Below are 26,929 nucleotides of genomic sequence, written 5' to 3'. Positions count from 1 at the left end.
AACTAATTTGTGCAATTAGAAGACAAGACACCAGGTAACCTTGGCAGGGCGGTGACCAAAAGACTCAGGGGTTTTGTAATACTCTGTTTCTTGATATGGCTGCTAGCTACATGAGTGTATTAAGTTTGTGAAAATTCAGCTGACACTTACCTACATTTCTCTGAATATATGTTACACTTTAAAGGTTAAAAACAGAAAAGGAAGAAATCAGTTAAGTCATTTCCAACCTATCCTTTCTTTCCATTACCAATTCCCTTGCTGTTCTGTAAAGTTGCCTTTGTGTTAAAATACTTGCTCTGTTTTAACATGTGGTGGGTGGTTGATGTGATTTTTCTATAAATAGTTTGTAGAGAAATTATTTATAACCACTATAATGGTTTGGGAAGTACAATATTAATGTTAGTTCTAAGCATCTGGGGATGTACACAATATTTTGTTCGCATAAAGATAGCATTATTAAGTCATAGTACTTTTACTCAGCTTTATTTTATCTGTGCAGCAAAGCACCCAGAAGCACTCACGATTTCCAGCTGCAGATGACACCACACTTGATTCCTACACAGATCACAGCTATTAGAGACATGAAATCAAGGCAAGAGTCAGAGAAAGCCTTCATTGTCGATCCTGTTGAATCTTGTTTGAGATAATGAAGAAAATCTGAGATTTGCTGCCTTCTTCATTCTATTGCTACTTCCCATCAGTAGCCCTGTATCTAGTACACACAGAATAATTAATGGTCAGGTTTTCAACAAAATCTTCATTTCTCCAGGCACCTGGATGGCTCAGTCAGTTAAGTTTCCAACTCTTGATTTTGGCTCAGGTCATGATCTCAGGGTCATAAGATTAAGCCCCACGTTGGCTCCGAGCTTAGCGTGGAGCCTGCTTGAGATTCTCTCTCTCTACTGCTCCCTCTGGCCCTCCCCCCCCAACTCAGGCTCTCTATCTCTCTAAAATAAATAAATAAAATCTTTTTTAAAAAAAGTCTTCATTTCCCTAGCTTTCTCCACGTGAACCCACATGTCACTGATCCCACCAGAGCTCTTCTCACTGTTGCAACTTCCTCTGTAAACAAAAGCAGAAGAGTTCTACATAAATAAAACTAGAGACTGGCTTAACATTGACAATAAACCAGTGATCCTTATAAGCAACATTCTGTTATTCAGGATAATGGAGTTTGTGGACTACCTAGCACCATAAAAAAAAATAAAAAAGAATATGAAAATGTTTTAATTGTGAAACAATGAGTTAATGGGTAGACATTTGGAAACAGACAAAATAACAAAAGGAATGCATCAAGCAGTGAATCATTTTACTGTGAGGTCTCATAACAAATAGGCAGCAGAAGAGGATTCACATCTGTATCCCTTGAGGTCACATATTAGGAAAATCAAGGCAACGGTTTTTTTTTTTCCTTAAGCTCCACACCCAAAGTGGGGCTTGAACTTACGACCCTGAGATCGAGAGTCTCATGCTCTACAGACTGAGCCAGCCAGGCACCCCAAGGCAACAGCTTTTCTAACCCATAATGTTGAAAATAAGAACTACTATTTTTTGGAAGTTGCTATACTTTATTTTTGTTGGTATAATATGCGGGATTCTTAGGATATTATCTTTTGAGATTTCTTGGAACTATAGACTGACTTCTAAAGCTGAATGAGACATGAAATTTTACCTAACCCAATGGTCCTCAAATTGTGCCCCTGAAGAGCCCTGGGGCATCCTACCTGATATGTCAAGGGTGCCCAGGCATTGGTTAGATAAGGACCAAGAGAGAAATACTCAGAGCTCTCCCAACCCTGGACCAAATTTAACAAGTTGAACTCCACATTTTCCGTTTCCATAACGGGCTTCCACATGTTTTGTTTTGGTTTTTAAGATTTACTGATTTGTTAAAGAGAGTGAGGGAGCAAGCAGGGGGAGGGACAGAGTGGAGAGAGAGAATCCTGAAGCAGACTCCCAGCTGAGCACCGAGGCTGACAAGGGGTTCCGATCCCAGGATCCTGAGATCATGACCTGAGCTGAAATCAAGAATCAGACACCCAACTCACTGAGCCACCCAGGTGCCCCTGGGTTTTATTTGAAGAAAGCATTCAACTATTTAAAAATAAGAAATAGGGGCGCCTGAGTGGCTCAGTCAGTTAAGCGTCTGCCTTCAGCTCAGGTCAGGATCCCAGACACCTGGGATCAAGCCCCGCACTGGTCTCCCTGCTGGGGTGGCGGGGGGGGGGGGAGGAGTGTGCTTCTCCCTCTGCCCCTCACCCCGCTTGTGCTCTCTCTCTCTTTCTCAAATAAATAAGTTTTTTAAAAAAGAAATATTTTTTTAAAATATCTTTTAAATAATTTAAAAAATAAAAATAAGAAATAATAAAAATTTTTTAAAGTAGACAACTTATCTGGTCCAGTATCCTCAAAACTGAAGATTTTACAAAACGGAAAGTGAGGCCCAAACGTATTAAGTGATTTGCCCCAGATCCCAGAGCCAGTCAGGGGCAGGACTGGAGCTGGACCTTTTGTTTTCTGATTCTGGTTTGAAAGGACTTTCCAAACCACCAAGGGCCCATTAAGAGCTTCCACAGTTTCCAAAAAAGAGGGGTTTTGGAAATCTTAAGGGGAAACTGGCATCTGCTTATTTATCCATCCTTTATAAATTCTTCTATTTTCAGTGTCAAAGCCCTTGATACAGGGGCCATCTGCATTTTTTAAATAATGTATAGCATGCCACATGAAATAATACGGACAACAGAAACAAGGATGAGAGTCCACTGTTTACTCCAAAGTGCGATTTGCAAATGGAAAAAGAAATTAGCTGCTAAACATGTTACTCTGGTTATAATCTGGAATCCTTCAACAGAGTAAAGCTGCCATGGGAACTGACTAGCTGATTTTAAAGCTTAAAACAGGCATTTTACATTTACATATACATATAAATCAGGGTTTTTTTTTTTAAATATCAGGATGTTTGTTCAAAAATGCTATATAATTAGATGCCGGCCTTCTCTGTACCATGCCAGCTGTATTTTCTAAAGAAAATACACTGCAATTAATTTTTTTATCCAATTTGGTAGCTAACAGGTTAATTAAAGAGAAGGCCCCTCTATTTTTAGCTGTTACTATAGCCAGACTCCCATTCAATCTAAAAACAGCCATGCCTTCTGCACCATTTTTAACCCTGCAAAGCTGAGACTCATGCTTATCCAAATTAAGGATAAGCTTAAATAGTCCATCCTCAGCCAAAACCATGGCAACCAGTGCACAGTACACATCCTCCATTTTGCCCATCTTGCCTGGTAGTCCTTAACATTCTTTCATCACAAGACAGGAAATCTGTTTTGTTTGGTTGTCATTTAAGGACATATTTACACTATAAGATGGCTAACCCTTTGCTTTATTTAGGAAAGAAATGGATTGATGATGCCGTAAGCTTTACAATTAGGGAAAGACAGGAATAATTATCATCATTTATTTATGTGTCTCTATATCTGCCCCCTTATTTCAAAAAGAGACCTATGGTAACTCCCAAAACCTCCAAAACGGAAGATGGCAAAAGTGAGAAAAATAACTTGAACATGGCTTTCTATACTTATGACCGTGTGCACAACTGGTTCTTACGTGAGGTTAAATAATAAAAATAAAACTGGATTCTGTGCAGTGACACTATCCAAGTATTATGCAGGTACCCAAGGATCCAATACGGAGGGAGCCTTACTTTTCTAACTTGTTTCAAACTGAAAATAGCTTTCTGATTTTCTTCTGATAATAAGGTCAGTACATGTTCAAGTAGACAATCCACGCATTTGAGAAGGGTATTAAGAAGGAAGTAAAAATCAGCCCAGATCACTCAGAAGCAACAGTTACAATCGTGGTGACCATCCTCGAGAGACAACATCTCTCTGTACAGAGACACATGCTTTAATAAATGTATATAAATGCAGCCGTATTCCCACATAAGTACAGTGACCTGCTTCTCCCCTGCTTTTTCAACTCATTGTGAAAATCTTTCCATACCAATTAATATAGAATTGTTATACACTCTACTATGTAGAGGTACCATAATTTATTTAATTAACCGGCTATTTAGGAATAGTAAGAGTGTTTCCAGCATCTCCCTATTATAAACAACACTACAATGAAGATCCTTTTACAAACATATCTTTGTTTAATTGGTCAATTACTTCCACAGGATAAATTCTTAGATGTAAGATTGCTAAGTCAAAGGTGATATATTTTAAAATTTTGGGTCCATATCATCTGCACAGCACCCTGGAAAAGTTGAGTTAATCTAGATACATGCTTGTAGGAGATGTGAATAAAGTTTCTCCACACCTTCACCAATATTTGGCATCTCATTCTTTTTTAACTTTTTCTGTCAAGTAGACAAGTTGTCTATGTTTTAATGGTAGTAGGTCTTCTCCCATCTATTCATAACTCCAAGAAAAGGAACAATATAATTATATAAATGAAATAGTTGAACTACATAATTTTGAAAGGCTCTTCCAGTTTTAACATTCTATAATTCTAGTAGTGCAATTGCTGGATCATAGGGCATTTCTATTTTTAGCTTTTTGAGGAACCTCTATACTGTTTTCCACAGTGGCTGCACCAGTTTGCATTCCCACCAGCAGTGTAAGAGGGTTCCCCTTCCTCTGCACCCTCACCAGCATCTGTTGTTCTGTTGTTTCCTGTGCTGTTAATTTTAACCATTCTGACTGGTGTGAGGTGATATCTTATTGTAGTTTTTATTTGTATTTCCTTGATGATGAGTGATGTTGAGCATCTTTTCATGTGTCTGTTGGCCATCTGTATGTCTTCTTTGGAATTTGAAGGGATACATGCACCCCGATGTTTATAGTAGCATTATCAACAATAGCCAAATTATGGAACTAGCCCAAGTGTCCATCAACTGATGAATGGATAAAGAAGATGTGGTATATATATATACATAATGGAATATTATTTCACCACAAAAAAGAATGAGATCTTGCCATTTGCAATGATGTCGATGGAACTAGAGAGTATTATGCTAAGCAAAATAATTCAATCAGCGAAAGACAAATACTGTATGATCTCACTCATATCTGGAATTTAAGAAACAAAATGATCATAGATGGAAAAAAAGAGAGAGGAAAACCAAGAAACACTGCATGTTAACTAACTGGAATTAAATTTAAAAACTTAAAATAATACATACATACATATTACAATTAAAATTTTTAAAAAGATTATTATCATCATTAACATTATTGCTATCAATCACTAAACATAGGTAACTCATATTTTCTATGGTTCAATGTTGGTTTAAAATGGCACTTCTCAACTACTACTATTCTAGCTTAGTTACTGAGTCCTGAGAGCTGGCATATGGTATAAGCAAAAGCCTAGGACTCAAAAGTTACTGAGTTCTGATTGTTTGTGGTCAACAGGTCCAAATGTTGGTGCCAAGGTGCATTCACAATATCTAGGATCTAGACTCGACATAACTACTCTTGCAAAGAAATCATATAAGGTGCATAATTTTATATTTCACATAGCTTTTTAATTTGACTTGTGTAAATAGATGACAAGCTGCAATTCAACACTTTCTGTAGATAAAATACCTTCAAAAAAACAGCTGGAAAGACATATACATTTACATTGTAAAATTCCTGTAAACCTCACCTTGTACATGAAGCTGGGCTACATGTCCGTAATGACTAAGTATTTCAGGTGCTTTGGTTAAGCTAAGAAAATGTTTATTTTTTTCTTGTATTCAAACAATACATCTTTATTATCTTATGTCACAACTACAACTTTACATTTATTTTTTGAACTTTTTAAAAAAGATTTTATTTATTTATTTGACACAGAGAGAGTACAAGCAGGGGGGAGCGGCAGGGAGAAGGAAAAGCAGACTCCCTGCTGAGCAGAGAGCTCAACATGGGGCTCAATCCTAGAACCCTGGGATCATGACCTGAGCTGAAGGCAGACACTTAACCGACTGAGCCACCCAGGGGCCCCAACTTTTTTTTTTTTTTAAGTAGGCTCCACACCCAGCATGGAGTCAAATGTGGGACTTGAATTCCCAATCCAGAGATCAAGACCTGAGCTGAGATCAGAAGTCGGACATCTAACCCACTGAGCCACCCAGGCGTCCCTACATTTAGTTTTATGACTTCATTATTAGACTATGAAGTAGTGTTCTAACTACTCTTTTTGCCTCTGTGTTTTTAAAATACCTCCAATGCCATTACCAACAAAAATGACAGCAGTAATAATAAAAATTATTAATAATTACTGAGTGTTCATAACGTGCCGGATACTTTTCTAAGTGTTTTATAGAGATTATCCAAGTTGCTCTATACAGAGGCCTTATATGGTAGGTAATATTCATATACCACTTTATAATAAAAGAGATTGAGGCAAAGAGAGATAAAAGAACTTGTCCGAATCATCTATTTGGTAGATGGATGAACATTCAGTTCCCTGCAATAAAGAATTGTCTTCCTAAAATACAGCAAGAAAATGTTTATTTTTATCAGTGTCTATGGTTTTTCCAGGCTCTTGGATATGACAAGCCCTCCACTGTGGCCTCCCTCACTCTAAGACTAGCTTCTCTGTAGGAGAGACAATGGCCATGGGCAAAGACGTTTGGGCCTACAATGACAGCCCATTCTCAGGAAGAAGAGAATCATGCTCTTCCTTCTGATGCGCCATCTTTTTTTTGTTGTTTTCAAACAAATGTGTTATTGCCCAACAACAAAGGGCCTGACAAGATGCCACAGACCTCATACTACCTAGCTACATAAAAGCAGAAGATGATGAACGTTAAGTGCGTTCTGGCTTGCTCTGATTTAAAGAGATCACTTCCAAGAAACACTTGGAAACAGTACTTGAGGAATCAGAGATGTGCCCTGACAGCTGGGGTTTATTGGAACAAGGGCGGCTTTGTTCTCTTTTATGTCCATTTGTTCACATGCATTTGTGGTCAGTAGCTGCTCATGCACAGGGGCAGAGCAGAAAATGATGCAAAAGAGCAGAGCAAAGAAGGGGGAGATTTTCTCCCACTAATGCTAAGGAGGAGGGATTGGCTGTCACGAGTCTATTTTTAGTAGTTGCTGCCATGTTGCTGAGTACTGAGTCCAGCCTGTCCCTACAAATGACTTCATGTTTGGGTATCAACAGGCATGTGTACAACCAAACCCATAACTCCTTTCTCTTGTGCACATAACTAGACTATACTTCTCAACCTCCCTGGAGAATAGAGCTAATGGAGCGCACACAGAAGCGATGTGGGCCACTTCTGCCTCTGACCCATTAAGATTTCCATGGGTAGTTCTCCTCTTTCTTCCCTCATCTGCCAACTGGATGTCCATGCCCAGGTCACCATGAAATCATGTTTGAAGAATGGAGGAGCCTCCATAGCCAGATCCTTGAATGATTGTGTGAAGCTAAGCTTGCCAATACTAATACTCCTGTTGATTGGAATTTATGAAAAGAAAATATAAACATCTAAATATCAGGCTCTTAAAATGTGGGTGGGGAGTTGGGGGAGATTTGTTACAGCAGTTAGCCTACCCTAACCAACAGAGCATGCTAAGAGCCCAGGGAAAGAATGGATGACAGTCATTCTGAATGTGCTATAGTTCTGGCTGCCTTTCTCATCACCTCTCCTTTGACCTCCCCCTCTGCTTGCTCCCTGACAACTGACCCTGAACTGGGGAATGATGAAGGAAAACACACTGGGCCATTACACACAAGCATGTGGTATGACTTTGGAAAAGACTCTGTAAAGATAGCGAAGAACTCACCTTCTTGAGGAAAGAAATGTTATCCCAACCAACGAGTGTTTGTTGGACATTTCCCCTAAAGAAATCATTTTTCTAGGTGCTGGGAATACACAGGTGTCAAACTTCACCTCTATCTTGGAATTGAAACAAAACAAAAAAGATACAGCCCTATCCTTCGCCTGTCTGGCGAAACATGATTTAAAAGATAGCTGCGGGGGAGGGCTCTTGGGTGGCATAGTCGGTTAAGCCTCCAACTCTTGGTTTCAGCTCAGGTTATGATCTCAGGGTGCTGGCATGGAGTTCTGCATTGGGCTTCACACTCAGTGAGGAGTGTGCTTGAGATTCTCTCTCTCCCTCTACTTCTGCCCCAAACCCCTTCACACTCTCTTTCTCTCCTCTCTCTAAAATAAATACATAAATCTTTAAAAAAATAATAAATAAATAAAATCTACCTTCTTACTAGCTGTTTTCTATTTGTTTCATCGTTTGTCTCTTTTTTCATTTTCTCCGTCTATTGTCAGGTTCATTGAGCATTTCTTAGAATTCCATTTGATCACTTTTATAGACATTACTTATATCATTTTTTTAAAAATGTTTAGTGGAGGGCGCCTGGGTGGCTCAGTTAGTTGGACCACCTTCGGCTCAGGTCATGATCCTGGAGTCCCGGGATCGAGTCCCGCATTGGGCTCCCTGCTCAGCGGGGAGACTGCTTCTGCTTCTGACCTTCTTCCCTCTCGTGCTCCCTACCATTCTCTCTCTCTCAATAAATAAATGAAAATCTTAAAAAAAAAAAAAAGAACTCTGAAGACCTCATTTAAAAAAAAATGTTTAGTGGAGGGGTGCCTGGCTGGCTCAGTTAGTAGAGCATCTGACTCTTGATCTCAGGATTGTGAGTTCATGCCCCACATTGGGCATGGAACCTACTTAAAAAACAAATGAAATTAAATGTTTAGTGGATGCCCTAGTTTTACAATATGCATCTTTAGTTAGTGAGAGTCTACCTGCAAATATATTATACCACTTTACTTGTAGTATAAGGAACTTCTAACAGCTTATCCCCTGCTGTACCTGAGAATCACCAGAGGAGATGTGGAAAAATATACCAATGCCCAAGCTTAACCAAAAATAATTTTTTAAGTGGGCTCCATGCCCAGCGTGGAGCCCAGCAGAGGGCCTGAACCCATGACCCTGAGATCAAGACCTGAGCCGAGAACAAGAGCTGGACACTCAACCAACTGGGCCACCCAGGTGTTCCCCCCAACCGAAAATGAATTTAATCAGAATCTGTGGTGGGAGGTTGAAGGGGGAGTACAAGCCATCCGTATTTTTCCAAAAATTCCCAAGAGATTCTTAATAAGCAGCCAGGTTGGACCACCAATCCCTAATGATCATGTGTTACCACCTACTGCTTATATGCAATGTATAGCCTGGGGATGAGTTTGATTATATCTGTCGTTGGAAAGGCAAAGTACATGAGCAGTGCTTATTCTTGGTAGCAGTACCAATGACTGAGCACCTATAGTCCTCATACATTTATGTCAGCTGCCCACCCCCTGCAGGCTTTTGTGATTTCTAGTTTAGACTGTAACCATTAGAAGACACTGAATTATGGTGTAAGGAACGTGTAGAAGCATGTTTAATGGAAATGGGTAAAAGAAATCAATTTCTTATAAGTTTGGTATAACATGCCTCACTCCAATCCATCAAGGAAGGACCAGGCAGAATAATTTACTTCCTCACCCTCACTGAAACTCTTCAATTTTTATAGACGTTAGTGTCAACAATCCGAGAGTCTGAACGTGATTTAAGACCATGAATAATTTTCTAAGAACAAAATATCAGTGAAATCACTAACACTAAATCTGCCATTTCCCATAAGCAGCTTGATAGCATAAGTCCTAAAATAAGTCCAAAGTTTAGAGGTTTGGCTTTTCTCAGATCACTAAGAAAAGGCTATCTTTAAAAACACCCAGTTTTTCATAGAAGAAGGACTAGAAACAACATTTATCGTATTTTGACCCTTTTATTTTAACGGTTAGGAAACTGAGGGGCGCCCAGGTGGCTCACTCGGTTAAGCATCGACTCTTGATTTCAGCTCAGGTCATGATCTCATGGGTGGTGAGATCAAGCCCCTGGTCGGGCTCCCACTCAGCAGGGAATCTACTTAAGATTCTCTCCCTCTGCGCCCCCCCTTCCTTGTACACATGCTCTCTCTCTCTCTCTCACTCTCAAATAAATAAATAAATAAATAATCTTCCAAAACGTATCTTTCAAAAAATAAAGGTTAAGAAACAAGCTTGGAAAAGTGCTTTGTTAAAGTTCACACAACTAGTCAAGACCACGCAGCCCAAAGATTCTGATCTCATAAGTCTTCATTCTGTAATATTTCCATGCTCTCATAAGTTAAGCCTTCAGAATTGTTAGAACAGTTATTCTGGATAACCCCAGGAGTAGAGAATACAGTGGGGAAACAGTAACCTTTACATAAAATTTGAATATAGGTTTGATTTATTTCAAGTCAGTTCCCAAATTTCTCTGATTAGAAATTAGAAAATACTCGTTTATAACAGTAGAAGTACTATTATATTTTTGTTCTGGCCATTCTGGTAGGCATTTCTGAATGGACTGACTATTCCAAGTGGTCAATAAAGTTACTTTTAGGAGGATCCATTTCTGTAGTGTAGTTTGAGGACTATAAAAATCCTAACTATGATTGGTTAATACCATGTATAACACCGAATAGTAGAAAACCCAAAGTTTAATTTTCTCTTTTATGAAAGTCTGACAAAAGATTGGTGTCTACCAGGTCTATTCCAGGATCCGTATGAAACCCAGTAGTGTCAGAGACTCATGCTCCTTCTACCTTGTTACTATACTGAGCATTGCCTTCATTCCCAGGACCAGTTCATGGGCTGAGATAGCTGCTCCAGGTCCTGCCATCATATCCACATTCCAGCCAATAGGAAGAAGGAAAGGGGAAAAAGAAGGGCACACTCCCTCCTTTACGGACACATCCCCAATGTTGCATACATCTCTTCTATTTTACACGTTAACAAGAATGTTGTCACCCGTGAATGCTTCTTGCAAAGGAGGATGAGAAATGTTTTGATTCCCAACGGCCAAAAATTGGGAGTACAATTATTTTTTAAGGGAAAATAGACATTGAGAGCAAGTAGTAGTCTCTATCATAACTTGTGAGAGAATCTTTTGTTTTCTATATGTAAGTGAAAACCAACATTCTCAGTTGTTGAGAAAGCAAGATTTTTATTTTTTAATGACCATGCTAGTGGTTAATGGTGATGTTCCTTTTTGGAACAGGATGATGGTAAGTGTTTAGTGGGATTTTTTTGCAGGACTCCCTAAATTGTAATCAAGACCCAAAATCAAAACAAAAAGAGATGGGCACTTGCACTGTTATTTCTGAGAAATACTTGTCTTGAACACAGTCATTGAGAGACATCATTTCAGCAAAAAGGATCCTATGCCACTGTATTAGTTTCCCAGGGCTGCTGTAACAAATTCTGGTAGTTGAAAACAACAAAAGTTTCTTCTCTGACAGCTCAGGAGGCCTGAAGTCTGAAATCAATATCACTGGGCCAAAATCAAAATGTCATCAGGTCTCACTCCCTCTGGTAATTCCAGTGGACAATCCATTCCTTGCCCCTTCTGGTTTCTGGTGGCTGCTGACGATCACTTGGCTTGTGACCACATACTCCGATCTCTGTTTCTATATTCACACCATCTTCTCTTCCATCTGTGTGACCTCCCTCTGCTTCCCTCTTATAAGGATACTTGTGATTGTATTTAAGGCCCATCCGGATAATCCAGGATCACTGTCCCATCTCAAGGCCCTTCATTTAACCACCTCTACAGAGACCCCTTTTCCTTATAAAATAATATTTATAGGATCCAAGGATTAGGGCCTGATATCTTTGAGTGGCCATCATTCAGCGTACTACATCGGCCAATAAGAAAATGTGAAGATGACTGGGAAAAATGAAGTCATCACCTTTTGGTGGAAGGCATTTCTTCTAAGGAGAAGTCATTTCCTGCCTCTCTTGTCATGGGGAAGAGGAGAGCTGCTTCCCCTCCTGGAAACTAAGGGAGGAAGATGCCAAGAGAATCATTCACTGGTGGATTCATAGGTGCCTAGGAAAAGGGGAATTCTGACTCCACTCCCTGGTTACATACATACCTATGTTAGCCAGTGGTTCTGCTCACCTGCCCCAGTGATCCAGGCAGAGGGGAATGAATTAAGGAGACAATGCAAAGTAGAGGGTAGTCGGACAGAGAGGGGCCACTCCCCTTCCCTGCACCACTCCCATGGTTCTAGTTCCCAAAAAGCACAGAAAAGGATTCCCCACACACCTGCAAGTCAGTAAGTCTGGGGTCTACAGTCTGGTTGGGGGTTTCTAATGCAGGGACCAGACAGGCAGGTACATTAAAGCTGTGGGGAGCAATGCAGCAGTGGGGTTCATCTGGAGTCAAATATTGCAACATATTACCCACAACAACTGGGGAAGCCACTTTTGGCACTGAGACGCCACCAGAAGGGCACTCCTCCACACTGAGTTCATAGACAAAGAGCTAGAAGAACAACGTGGACCGCCCATGGAGAGATATGTAAAGGCATCAAATCAAATAAGGAGCTTGGTCTATCTTATTCCTTCTTCCTCTCCACCTTAGCAACAGAGTAGCCAGGACAAGGAGGTAAGGAGAGGCGGGTGTGTGAAACCTGATCCCAGGCACCTCCGATACCAGCCAGCAGAACCCGCTAGTCTGACCAGTGCTACAGGAGGGGAAGAGAAGAGCTTTAGATCTGACAAAAGGTTACATTTTAAGATAAACAGAACTGAGTCTTAAAAACAATCGAAGGTGCGGGGCGCCTGGGTGGCTCAGTCGGTTGGGCGGCTGCCTTCAGCTCGGGTCATAGTCCTGGGGTCCCGGGATTGAGCCCCTCATCGTCGCTCCCTGCTCAGCGGAGAGCCTGCTTCTCCCTCTCCCTTTGCCTGCCACTCTGCCTACTTGTGCTCTCTATCTCTCTGTCAAATAAGTAAATTAAAAAAAAAAAAAAAAAACCGAAGGTGCTTTTAATTGTGGAAAATGACCAAAAAACTAAAGAATCAGGCTGAAGTGTCCTTAAGAGCCCCTGTGACCCAGTGGGAGGGGGACTTCATTAGAGCACAGGTGAAAGCAGGGATCTGGAAAAATAAGTGTTCTATGTTTTTACCCCTCACTTGAAACTGAAACTTTCTAATAAACCCATTTGGTCTTTTAATCAAAATCACAATGGAGCATCAGCCTCTGCAAATCTGAGTGCGGCCTTGTCTACCAAGTCCCTCTTTTACCGTCCCCTGTCACCCCGTGGAAGCAATGATACTGTTATACAAAGCAGGTGATTTCCAAACTTCAGTCTTTTAAGTGTCATCTGCATGACGTTTGCCATATTGTGACATCTGTAAACATAATTGTTCCCTTTATAGCTTCCCTTTGAATTTACTCACTTTTTAAATTAAACATTTTTAAAAGAAAAACTATGCCTCAATTATAATTGGAAGAATGGTAGTAATTGCCATAAATAAGCACCACAAAGATAAAAAAGGATGTCCTCAAATACTATGGCCTGAGACTGAACTTCAGCCTTCGTTTAAAAAGGAAGATTAGCAAAGGTGACAGGTGCTTACAGCTATCATGGGATCATAATGAGACTTCTTGTAATTAGGAGTGAAAGAATTGCAAAGGGAATAACTTTCTCATGGGGTAATTGGAAGTTATTCAACGCTGTGACTGAGCAATAAGGTATGAAATGCCAAAACTTCAAATGAGAGGAACATTATTCCAGAATATAAAGATACCATTGGGGCGCCTGGGTGGTTCAGTTGGTTTGGCATCCGCCTTCGGCTCAGGTCATGATCCGGGGGTCCTGGGATGGAGCCCCACATCGGGTTCTCCCCTGCTTCTCCCTCTCCCTCTCCCCCCACCCCAGCTCATGTTCTCTCTCTCTCCCTCTCTGAAATAAATAAAATCTTTAAAAAAAAAATACCATCAGTACATAGCTGCCTCCACCATCTTGCTAGCAGCTTTTACAACTACTTGGGAATTTACACTGGAAGGTGAGGTGTTAAAAGATGTCCTAGAATTTTAGAGCATGAAACGCTACAAATGTGCCCATTAGTACTCTTTCCTTGCAAGTGAGAGCAAAGAATTTATTGGTTCCTATAGCTGGTAGGTCTGGTTCAAATACTTCCACCAGAGCTGTATTGGGGGACTCTCCTCTCTCTCCTTCCCTCTGTTTCCCTCTCCCTCCCATCCTCCCTCTCTCTCTCTCTCTCTCCCTCTGTTTCTGTTTCCCCTTACCTGTTGTACATGTGCTTTCCACAGAGAACAAGATAGCTGTCAGCAGCACAGACCTCTATCTCCCAGCTGAGCAAACCCAGCAGAAAGACTCAGTGCTAATAGCTCTAGCAGCTAGGTCCCAACGAGGATGCTGATAGGGTGGGATGCTGACTAGGTTTCTGTGCCCATCTTTGAATCGAGCCCCATAGCCAGCTGGCTGGACACATTCTGGCCAGGCCAGAGTCACAGTCCCCCTTCCAGTGATAAAGGAGGGGCAGGAGAAGAGAGGGGACTGGGAAGATGGAGACTATCACCTGAAGGACAAGGGATGTGTTTCCCACAGGAAGACAATGGAGAGGATGCTGGGCAGACAAAAATAACAGGTGTTCACAACAAACGCCTTCTCTGTGCCAGGTGTATGCAATTTGGGAAAAGAACCTAAAAGGTCACTTAATAATAAAAACATTTACAAATACAATGGGTAAGAGAAACCTCATATCTGAGCCAAGTCAAGTCAGAAATTGAGCATATCTGAGGGGGTCAGGAAACCCCCGACCCTTATTAGCTAAGCCTACTTGCTCGAATATCCTAAAGAAATAATTAATGAAGTGGAAATCTGCATCTAAGTTTCCAATGGTGCTCTCCAAACATTTTAAGTTATTAAGTCAAACCAAATGGCTCTCTCTCTTTGGTGCTGCCTGCAGGGGTGACAGCCATCTCGTACTTGGCATCAGACCTCTAGTGAAGCCCAAGATTGTTAAAAAGAGGACCAAGAAGTTCATCCCAGACCACTCAGACTGATACGTCAAAATTAATTGCAACTGGCAGAAACTCAGAAGCATTGACAATAGGGTGCTCAGAAGATTCATGGACTAGATCTTGATGCCCAGGATTAGTTACCAGAGCAACAAGGAAACAAAGCACATGCTGCCCAGTGGCTTCTAGAAGTTCCCAGTGCACAACGTCAAGGAGCTTGAGGTGTTGCCAATGCGCAACAAATCTCAGTGCGCAGAGATTGCTCACAGTGTCTCCTGCAAGAACCACAGAGCCACTGTGGAAAGAGCAGCCCAGTTGGCTGTCAGAGTCGCCGATCCCAATGCCAGGTTGTGCGGCGAAGAAAATGAATAGATAGCTTATGTGCATGTCATATTTGTGTTCATAAAACCATAAAACTAAAAAAAAAAGTGGTGTTGTCGGTACTTGACCACTTTTGATTTATAAAAGAGCAATTTTGTGTCATTCAGCCTAATATTTCAAGTGTTTGAGGAGTATATTGAAGGCAGATATCCTAAAAGACAAAGCACTAAAGGATGCCTGGAGGGAAGATTGAATTCCTAAGGAAAACTAGATAGGGCATCAATAAAGGATGGTTTTCATTGATGGCTTACAAAACCCAGTTGTTGTTGTTGTTGTTGTTTTAATTGATCTGTGCGGGGCAGTTTGTGAGTCATAGATGTACTTATAAGAGCTTTACTGCAACATCCCAGAAATCCATTAATTCTTAAAACTCCAAACTCTGCTTTTTTTAAGTGAAACAAATATTACCAGGATAGACTAACAACTTGGTTATGTCTTTTTGGTTTTGTTCTGTTTTTAATGGTGAAGCCACTTGTAAACAAAGAACACCTAAGGTGGAGATTATCAAACCTTTAGGCTGAGCATTGCCCCTGATGTATTGAGGCAACTGATTGGCAGGGGAAGAGCAGATAAAATGCTCTTCCTAAGCTATGGGGACAGGTTACCTAGTAACCACAGAATGATTAAATTCTGTTCACAGAGACTTGTTCTCTTAATTGGACAAAAAGATTTAAAGAACATAGCTGGAGAGCAACTGGAGCCATGGAGGACTGTGACAGGTGTCAGTGGGCCTCATCTCAGCAGTTCTAGCAGCCTTCACTTAAGGGGCACAGCATGTGATTGAATCCTTTGTTAGTAATAAGCAGGTAAGCTGCCTATAGAGCCAGAATTCTGCGCTCTTCTCACCTATGGGAAAAATGAAGACAAGGTATGGAATGGAACACATTAAATGCAGGGCAAACTCCACGTGGCATTATAGTTCTGACAGTGATCACTCTCCGTGTACAAGATTGTGTTTGTGCTCAGATATCAAAGTTCTCTTCCTTACTAGAACGCAGAGTGGTCATTTGGGGTCAGTATATCCTGTTATCCCTCTCTTTTGTCTGTTAGGCACATATTGCTTTATAGAGAATTATGGTCATTCCGTTCTCCCCTGCTTTAACAGTAAAATTAAGAAAAACAAAGTTCTAGGTTGACAATGATTAAAATTTTTTTTTATCCGTTAAGGACCTTTAGGTAACACAATCATTTTTTCCTGTGCTCAAAAAAGAACTCAACATGCGTGTCACTAACTGTAACTGGAAAAGCTCTACCTGAGAGTCACTTTTAAAAATGTTTTCCATGGGGCACCTAGCTGGCTCAATCGGTTGAGCGCCCGACTCTTGATTTCGGCTCAGGTCATGATCTTAGGGTTATGAGATTGAGCCCCACATTGGGCTCTGCGCTAGGTGTGGAGCCTGCTTAAGATTCTCTCTCTCTCCCTCTGCCCCTCCCCTCCCCACTTGTGCTCTCTCTCTAGGAAAAAAATATGTTTTTCGGTTATACCTTATACTCCTTGAGTAAGATTTATAAGTTAATATTGCCTCGGTTTGGCAGCTTTCCTAACAGGGATGCAGCTTAAAATTTCCTTAAAGCCCCCCCCCCCAGTGACAAACAACAAATTAATCCATTACTTCATAACATGCTAATACCTCCAAGCGGCAAGTTCTGTTTTCTCTTTTAGTATTAGATGAATCAATAGCTACAGTACTTTGATTGGAGAATGACTAAGAGACAGTCAATAGCTCACAGTCTCAAGTGCTCTTCAGTCACCAAAACCTAAGGGATTTTGTTTTGAAACTGAAGTCAACACAAAGTGCACACCCATCCTGTAATTCTGCTTCTCTTACTCTGCCCTGTTATCTATTTCTTTTAAAAAATTTTTTCCTAAATATTTGTTTTTGTCCTCCAGGGACTTTAGGGATTAAAATATGTTCATAAGAACCCAGTGAATGGAAAAAGATTATCTTCAGCTTTTACAACTTGTTGCTTTTATTGCATTTATTGGATAATTTTCACTGTGGTGTTAAGCATGTCCCAACAGACAAACATGAGTTCCAGGAATCCTCTGAATTATGAAACTAAGGGTTATCTATAAAGATATAGATTAAATGTATAAATAATAATATGTTTTTAACAATGTAAAATAAAATGCAATAAACAAACTATGTATTATATGTATTAGACTATATATTACAGTATGTGTGAGATATAGTTTATTTTATTCATATCTCTAGTTCCAAAGAGTTTAGAGCTCCTCCAATAAAATATAGGTTTAATTGAGCCGTTAAAAAAAGCCACCTGCTTAAGAAAGGGAATTAGAGATAAATAGAAAAATAGGCTATGAATAATTATTGCAACTGAGCATAAATCTTAGTTTCAAGCTTCCTGTCACCTAAGAAAAAAAGGGAAACCCAATAATAAAAGTAAGCATGCCAATTCTTTAGGGAAGAAAAAGATTTTCCATCTAAAATATATAAATTTCTAAATATCAATAAAAAATACATCATTGGAATAATTTCATAACATGAAATTCATATTTAAATATACAATAAAATGTCTTTAGGCATGCCAATTCTCCAAGTCTATTGCACCTGGTAGTGATCCCTCACCAATGGAAGGGTGTTTCTGGGAACTAACTCTACCATAAGCCCATACTGGCTGCATGCATCTGCCTATGATCACAATTGCCTCTTGGGAATAGCAACCAGAAAGGATCCTCTCTTGTTTATACACACCGAGTGAAAGCCAAAGACAAATTAAACTGATTATAATGTGTTCGCTGCTAAAATTGGAGAGATAAAGTAAATTCTTGAAAGAATTGGAACAAAATACTTAAATAATGAAAGTAGGTGGCTTCAGTTGAAGTTGGATACCAAGCAATGTTGTCTCCAGAACACTCTGCGGGTCTTGGAGATTCTTTCCTATTCCAAAGCAATATCTACTTTTCATCCTAAATTTTACTTTCGTAAGAGTAGCTGGCATCACCTTTATGTGAATCAAGTCACTGTGTTACCTCTCCCAGGGGTGTTTGCCCTTTAAGCTTTCGCTCTAATTCGATTTAACAAATGCTTACTGGAGGCGTATTATAGGCAAGCAAGGTACTTTCCAGATGCTAGCAGTGGAATAAAAGGCTTCATGTTCTTAGATAGGGATTTCAAGCATCAGTGAATAGGTAGGCAAGAGAGTTTTCCTTCTCTGTGTAACATCTTACTCTCTGCCCCTGTATCCTTCTAAATGACCTTTGTTGTTGGGGCCACAGAGCCATCACACATACTTACACATTCCTCAAATTTTTAGTCTAATTTTCTCCTTTTCCTAGTCTTAGAGAACCAGGAGTTTAGATGTTATTGTAGCTGAATTTCTGGCTTATTCCCCTTTCCTTGTCATAGGATTCCCGACTTACTCCCTTATGTCTGAATTTTTCTGATACCCCAGTTTTTCCTTAGAAGAGAGAAAAATATTATGTGTTGAAAACCTCATTTTAGGGGTGCCTGGGTGGCTCAGTTAGTGAAGCATCTGCCTTCGGCTCAGGTCATGATCCCAGGGTCCTGGGATGGAGCCCGCATCGGGCTCCCTGCTCAGCGGGAAGCCTGTTTTTCCCTCTCCCACTCCCCCTGCCTGTGCTCTCTCTCTTGCTGTCTCTCTCTCTCTCTCTCTCTCTGTCAATTAAATAAATAAATAAAATCTTTAAAAAAAAGAGAAAGAAAACCTCGTTTTATTTTCCAGGCAGTAAACATAGTAATCCTTGCCACTACAATGTTAGTAGCATCATTTACATTTAAAAAAGGAGGGCCTGAGGCTCAGAGAGGTTTCCAAACAAGGACTGAAGCTGGGAGGTGGCAGAAAGTCCCACATATCTGACTCCGAAGCCAGTTCTTTTTCCATCACAGCAGCCGTTCTCAAAGGGGGTGAAATTTTGCCCCTCCCCCAAGGAAATTTGGCAATATCTGAAGACATTTTTGTCACAACCAGAGGTGGAGTGAGTGGGTTACTACTGTCATCTAGTGGGTGGAGGCCATGGATGCTGCTAAACATCCTACTATGTACAGGGCACCTCCCACAACAAAGAATTATGCACCCAGCCCAAAATGAAGAGAAGCCCGTGCTACATTACAGAATGCTCCCTGCCCTATTCTGATCTTATTTCCAAGGATCCAAAGGTAGGTAACTGCCTCAAAATTAAACAAATTGTAGAAAGCGACAGACCAATCAACGCCTTGTTCATATTACAACTCTCTTCCAGCATAAAGAAAAACAGACTGGAGCCTTAAAACGAAAATGCTGGGTGTGGGGAGAGAAGAGGGGTAGAGCGCTGTAAGCAGAAAGGAAAGGCAAACTGGTTATTGAGTTTAACAATCGGGATGTGAATGTATAGATTTTTTTCATCCCCAGGATTTTCACCAATAATCCAAATGTCCACGCACTGCTTTGAAATTTAACTATTTGGACCTGGTTAATTTTACCCTGACCTCAGCCAACATTTGCGTTTGATTTTTTTTCCGGGACCCAGGGAACGTGGACGCCAGATGAGGCCACCTTGTCTCCTGCCGTTCCCGCGGGGACAAGACCTGCCAGGGGCTGGTGACTTGGCTCCTGACAAGAGGCCGCTCTGTGGACGACTGGCAAGATCCCAGAGCCACAGACAGGCGTTTGGGACACTTTCCCAGCCCAGGGGCCCCCACCCTCAACCGCTCCCGCCCTCCCTCCGGGTATCCCCGGGGGCGGGGCTGCGGGAGAGCACGTCCCTGCGCCGTGACGTCACAATCCCGGCGCCTTGGCCCCGGCCCTTAGCAACCGGCCTGGCGACGGTCTCCAGCAGCTGCGGCCCAGCGCCGGCTCCTGCGCGCCAATCGTGTGCTGCGGGGCCCGGCCCGACCCGGGGAAGGACCGAAGGGGACCTACCGTGTCCCCACGGCGGCTGCAAGAGAATCTAAGCATGGATGGCAGCCGGAGAGGTAAAGGGAGCTCTCGTGGTGACGGCAGCCTCGCGCCGGCCCTCACCCCGGGCCTGGGGTCCGGGATGCGGGTCGCGGGTGCGCGGGTCCAGGCTTCGCCCAGGGGGCTTCCGGGTCCCTGTTCAGTCGCCACTGTTGATCCAGGTGTTACCCCGCGCACAGGACGAGGCCCTCCTTGCCCAGAATCTGTGGCCCTGCCTGCTGGAACCGCGGTCGCCTGAACTCGGGAGCATGCAGCCTTTTTTACCTCGGTGGCTCCGAGGCAGAGGAACTAAATTTGGTCTTTGGAGTCAGACCTCCCAGAGCCCCAGATCAAGCCCCGCTGCTCTCCGCAAGGGTGACACCCAATTTCCTCATCTCTCGAATGTGGCAATGAAACATTCATGTCAGAGTTCTTGAAAATTAAATGCAGATAATATATAACTCCTGGCATATTTTAAGTAGTCAGTAAATATGAAATCGTCCTTCTGTAATCATCTCCCTCCCCACGAAACAAGTAACCCAGGGTTTCTCTAACTTTAATGTGAATAGGAATCCCCTGGGAATCGTGTTAAAATGTAGATTATGGTTCAGTATGTCTGGTGGGGGCTGAGATTTTGCATTTCTAATAAGCTGCCAAATGATACAGTGTTGGTGGCTACAGTTTTAGTGGCAAAGGACTAATCCATAATCACTGTGTACACCTGCACTTTACTGAATACTCTCTGGGTCAAGTGGACATCACGGTGGAACTCTTGGGGCCATATAACTTTAAATCTCTATGAATTGGCTCAATGCAAATAATTTGCATTTTCACATTCTGTCAGCAAGTAGAGTTCTTGCCTCAAGCCAGATAAAGTAATCTCCAGATCCTTCCCCTCCCAATTATCACTTTTAAAAGTATCCTTAAACCAAGCTGCTAGATGGTTCCTTGCAGTAAGTCTTACTTTGAACATGAGTGTGCCTTTATTATGTAATCATTGGTCAAAATAAGTGCTGTTCTGAATATAGTAGATCACTATTCATTGATAGCAAACTGTATATTATGACACTCTGTCAACCTAAATTCCAGAAAAAGCAAACCAACGTGCCTTTATGGTTTTTAGAAATTTTGCAACATAAGCTACCCTTGCTGTGTACCAGAAATAATTCTCAAGCTATGTCTTGATAGGTATTATCCTCATTTCACAGCAAATAAACTAAGAGATCATAAATAACTTGTGAAGGTCACAGTAAGTGGCAGAACAAGCTTTATATCCAGATGAGGAATGTGAACCCCTAGAGCCATTGTTTTTTACTTACTATCCCATGGCAGAAGTGGGAGTATGAGAAAGGATGTTTGTAAAATTTCAAGTATACAGGCATACCTTGGAGATATTACAGAATCCGTTCTATTGCAATAAAGCAGATATCTCAATAAAGTGAGTCAAATGAATATTTTGGTTTCCCAGTGTTTATAAAAGTTTGTTTACCCTACACTGTAGTCTATTAAGTATGCAATAACATTATGTCTAAAAAAATGTACATGCCCTCATTTAAAAATACTTCATTGCTAAAAAATGCTAACCATTATCTGAGCTTTCAGCAAGTAGTCATCTTTTTGCTGGTGAGGGACCTTGCATTAATGTTGAAGGCTGCTGACTGGTCAGGGTGGTGGTTGCTGACCATTGGGGTGACTGTGGCAGTTTCTTAAAATGAAACAACATTGGGGGTGCCTGGCATGCTCAGTGGAGCATGTGACTCTTGATCTCTAGGTCATGAGTTTGAGCCCCACGCTGGGTGTAGAGATTACTTTTAAAATATGAAATCTTTAAAAAAAAAAAAAAGGAAGAAAAAAAAAAGAAGACAACATTGAAGTTTGCCACATTGATTGACCCTTCCTTTCATGAATGATTTCTCTGTAGCATGTGATATTGTTTGATAGCATTTTACCCACAGTAGAGCTTCTTTCAAAACTGGAGTTAATTCTGTCAGCTAAGTTTATGTAGTATTCTAAATCCTTTCTTGTCATTTCAACGATCTTCACAGCATCTTTACCAGGAATAGATCCCATCTCAAGAAACCACTTTCTTTGCTTGTCTTTAAGAAGCAACTCCTCATCTGTTAAAGTTTTATTGTGAGATTGCAGCAATTCAGTCACATTTTCAGGTTCTACTTCTAATTCTAGTTCTCTTGTTATTTCTGTCACATCTGCAGGTACTTCCTCTACTGAAGTCTTGAACCCCTCAGTCATCCATGAGGGTTGAAATCAATTTCTTCCAAATTCATATTAATGTTGATATTATTACTTCTTCCTACAAATCACAAATATTCTTAATGGCATCTACGATGGTGAATCCTTCCCAGAAGGTTTTCAATTTACTTTGCCCCAATCCATCAGTGGAATGGCAGCTATAGCCTTATGAAATGTATTTCTTAAATAATAAGACTTGAAAGTTGAAATTACTCCTTGATGCATGGGATACAGAATGGATATTGTGTTAGCAGACATGAAAACATTAAGCTCATTGTATATCTCCATCAGAGCTTTTGGGTGACCAGGTACGTTGTCGATGAGCTTAGTAATATTTTGAAAGGAATCTTTTTCTGAGCAGTAGGTCTCAACAGTAAGCCTAAAATATCCATTGAGGGGCACCTGGGTGACTCAGTTGGTTAAGCGACTGCCTTTGGCTCAGGTCATCATCCCGGGGTCCTGGGATTGAGCCCCGCATCGGACTCCCTGCTCAGCGGGAGCCTGCTTGTCCCTCTCCCTCTCCCTCTGCTTGTGCTCTCTCTCTCTCTTTCTCCCTGTCAAATAAGTAAAAAATAAAATCTTAAAAAAAAAATCCATTGAGCCCACCCAGAGACACCAAAAATAACAACAACAACAGCAAAACACCCTAACAACAAATGTGCTGTTATAAACAAATGTGCTGTTACATGGGCATTGTTGTTCTATTTATAGGGCACTGACACAGCAGATGTAGCATAATTCTTAAGGGCCCTAGGATTTTCAAAATGGTAAATGAGCATTGGCTCCAACTTAAAGTCACCAGCTGCATTAACCCCTAACAAGAGAGTCACCTGTCCTTTGAAGCATTAAAGCCAGGCATTGACTTCTCCTCGGAGGCGATGAAAGTCCCGGATGGCATCTTCTTCCAATATAAATGTTTCATCTACATTGAAAATCTGTTTAGTGTAGCCACCTTTATTAGTTATCTTAGCTAGATCTTCTGGATAATTTGCTGCTTCACCTTATACTTTTATGTTATAGAGATGGCTTCTTTTCCTTAAACCTCATGAACTAACCCCTGCTAGCTTCAGACTTTTCTTCTGCAGCTTCCTTACCTCTCTCAGCCTTCATAGAAATGAAGAGAATTGGGGGCTTGCTCTGGATTGGGCTTTGCGTTTTTTGTTTTTGTTTTTTTTTTGGATTAGGCTTTGGTTTAAGGGAATGTTGTAGCTGATTTAATCTTTTATCCAGACCACTAGAACTTTCTACATGTCAGCAATTAGGCTGTTTTCACTTTCTTATCATTTATGTGTTTCCTGGAGCAGCACTTTTAATATCCTTCAAGAACTTTTCTTTTGTATATATAACTTGGCTAAGTGTTTGACACAAGGGGCCTAGATTTGGCGTAACTCAGCTTTGAACATGCCTCCCTCACTAAGCTTAATCATTTCTAACTTGATTTAAAGTGAGATGCATGCAACTGTTCCTTTCACTTGAACACTTAGAGGTCATTGTAGGATTATTAATTGGCCTAATTTCAATATTGTTGTTTCTCAGGGAATAGGGAGGTTCGAGAAAGGAAGAGATGTGGAGGAATGGCTGTTCGATAGAACAGTCAGAACATACAACATTTATCAAGTTCCCCTGGATTCAGATCCAAAATCTGAGTCTATTACACACAATTGTCGTGTAATCTTGGGCAAATTACATGCTTTACCTCTTTGTGCTTCACGGTAAAGAGTGGGGATAATGATAATACCTATCTTATAGGATTGTTGTAAGGATTAAATGAATTTATAGCTACCAAGTGCTTAGAACAGTACCTGCCTGACACAGTTAGTATTCAATATATTAGCTTTTGACTACAAGTGGAGAAACCCAATTCAAACTGATTTAGAGATTTTTAGCTCCTGTAAAGAAACGTCTAGTAATGTCAAACATGGTTAGATCCAGGGAATCAAATGAAATTACCATCTTCCATTTCTGTCTGTTAGGCTTCATTCTCAGACAGGTTCCCTGTATGGTACAAGACAGCCACCAGGAGTACCAGGCTTCTTTGTCTTACACTGGGCTCCAGCCCAGTAGAGAGAGTACCTCTTTCCTAATAGTTCTAGTGAAAGTCCCAGGATTGTGTGTCATTGGCTGGACTTGGATCACATACTTATTCCTGATTCACTAAACATAACTGGTCAGATGTGGGTTATATACCAACCCCTGAGCTGTGGGATAAGCTCTACTTGAATTACTTGGTCTAAAAGTAAGGCAAGAGTGGTTCCCCAAGTGCAAGTTGAAGGTCCTGTTTCCAGATAAAGGGACATAGGGTTTTGGGCAGGCAAAATGTGAGACACTTTGTTTTCCCCCAGAGAAACAAGGTTTGCTGGAGAGGTTTTGTTGGTCATTTTGCTTTCTTTGTGTGTTTAGGTCTCAGATCTCCTTCTTTCCTGGTAGAAACAAACTATGCTAATTTCATGACTGTCATTACCAACTCACATGGTATCACCTTGACCTCTCTTGTTCTAAGTAATGTTAATTTTTTTCCTTCCTGCCCTCTAGCCTGTGAGAGAGAAGGATCTTCTCAGATAATCAGATCTCAAGTATTTTTTATTTTAGTCTGTTCTAGCAGGCTTTGTTCTCTGGTCCTGGATTTTAGTTCGTCTCGATACCTCTCTTTCCATTTTCAATCATCATATTTCCAGATTTTGTGTCCCTTCCACACCTTTTAGCTTATAGCAGCCCACCTGATAGCCGACTGACCATTTTACCATCTTAAAAACATGTCTTAAGGGGGCGCCTGGGTGGCTTAGTCGTTAAGCGTCTGCCTTTGGCTCAGGTCATGATCCCAGGGTCCTGGGATCAAGCCCTGCGTCCGGGCTCCCTGCTCAGCGGGAAGCCTGCTTCTCCCCTTCCCACTCCCCCTGCTTGTGTTCCCTCTCTCACTGTGTCTCTCTCTGTCAAATAAATAAATAAATAATCTTAAAAAAAAAAAACATGTCTTAGGGATACACTATTCTTATTTTGCGTGTTAAATTCCATTAAAATCTATAACTCAACCTTTTATCTTGAAGGTTACTCCTCAAAACACAATTCACTTTTAGGGGAGAGAAATTAATTTTGTGATGAGGTATATATCTAATTTTCTGACATTCCATCTGGTCTGAAAGATGAGACACTGGCTTTAGGGGAGATAGCAAGGATCCAAACAAGAGCGTAAGGGGGTTGGATGAGATGAACCTTACATCTTTTAATAATTAAGTTCTGATTCTGATATTTTTATACATATATTTTACATACAGTAACATTGTATAATTTCTAATTTACTAAACTACTTTGTGAGAGGATTACTTTCTTAAAATTATTTTTAAGAACAGACTTACTTATGATTACCTGAAATAGTTAATGTATATGTATTAACTCAAAATCTCACTTCTATATCTCCAAATCATTAAAAAATCTGGTAGGTCAGTGGTGTACAGAATAAAATTAATATATATCAAATAACATAAGTGAGGTATTTATCATTTTATCCAGTGAAACTAAAGTCTCAGGGTATAGCTGTTCTGAAAACAGCTTATTTTCTTAAAAGAGAAAGCCTTTTATCTTCTACAGCAATAGAATTTTTGTCTGTCATATCATTGCTGATTAGTATCATGATTGAATAAAATTTTAAACAGTTCTGATAGTTAAAACCAAAGATACAGTTATTATTTTTAAATATTCAATATTGTTGTTTTTGTACAAGTTGCCTTTGATTTATCCCAATTTATATTTTTTTGTTAAAAGTCAGAGCAACCTCTGTCCTTCCCAGATACGGTCCAACATGCGTATTTAAAGGACACTTGAGCACCAAAAGTAATGGTAAGTGAGGTATTTAAGTGGTAAAAGATTATGTGTTAAAAGGTTGACTGTTTGTTTCCTTTATTTGTAAAGTGTAGGACATGATGAAAAATTACTTCATTTAATCAGTATTGAACTTCATATTGTTAATTACAATTAAATATTATAGGAATTATTGAGATGAGGGAATTTAGGAAGCCATCCTTTCAAACTGGTGTTGTGCCCAGGATGTGGCCCTGGCCGCTGCCTGCTCCCTCCTGCAGCTCCAGCCCCGCTCTCCTCTGTGCTGACAAACCTCCCTGGCTTCCGGCACGCCTTCCTGGGTGAAGTGGTGAAGGGGTTAGTAAAGACACTGGCACTGAAAAGGGAAAGCTGTGCAGAGAAAAAGAGCACTTGAAAAATATATTTTGTATCAGGAGTAAACACCTGTGATTTTACTTTTCCAACTGGATTTCTAGATTCTATGAGAAAGAAATCTGTATTTTCTGTATTTTCACATTTTTAAAGCCTTTACATTTTTAATGTGAACTTAAAATATATTTTTATAATGATAGCTTCAAAATTTAAACTCTGGGTTTTTTAAGGCAAAATAATTGAAAGTCTTTTTTTCTTTATTTACATGAAAAATCTTTGATACTGGTTCCTCTAAAAGTGAAAGAAGGATCACATTTTCAGTTAACTTATTTCTTGTAATAAAATATATGTACACATAGATCAGAGTCATCAATGTT

General features: G+C 40.6%; 1 protein-coding gene across 6 annotated transcripts in view; it reads left to right on the top strand.

The window, feature by feature from the left end:
- The first annotated feature begins 20,018 nt into the window (after window positions 1-20,018).
- The window catches only part of SPATA7 (spermatogenesis associated 7), a 43,195-nt gene continuing 36,284 nt past the window's right edge, over window positions 20,019-26,929 (top strand). For 4 of the 6 annotated variants that reach the window (XM_027572067.2, XM_027572066.2, XM_027572064.2 and 1 more), the window contains exons 1-2: window positions 20,019-20,173; window positions 26,145-26,219. In XM_027572067.2, coding sequence (XP_027427868.2) covers window positions 20,155-20,173; window positions 26,145-26,219 — 94 coding nt within the window. In that variant the 5' untranslated portion in view covers window positions 20,019-20,154. The remainder of the gene's footprint in view (window positions 20,174-26,144; window positions 26,220-26,929) is intronic. The other 2 variants (XM_027572068.2, XM_027572069.2) reach the window with 1 other exon arrangement.

This window comes from Zalophus californianus, chromosome 6, assembly GCF_009762305.2.
Source record: "Zalophus californianus isolate mZalCal1 chromosome 6, mZalCal1.pri.v2, whole genome shotgun sequence".
Classification (NCBI taxonomy): Eukaryota; Metazoa; Chordata; class Mammalia; order Carnivora; family Otariidae; genus Zalophus; species Zalophus californianus.
Note: the sequence above shows the minus strand (reverse complement) of the source record. Positions and strands in the feature narration are given on the sequence as shown.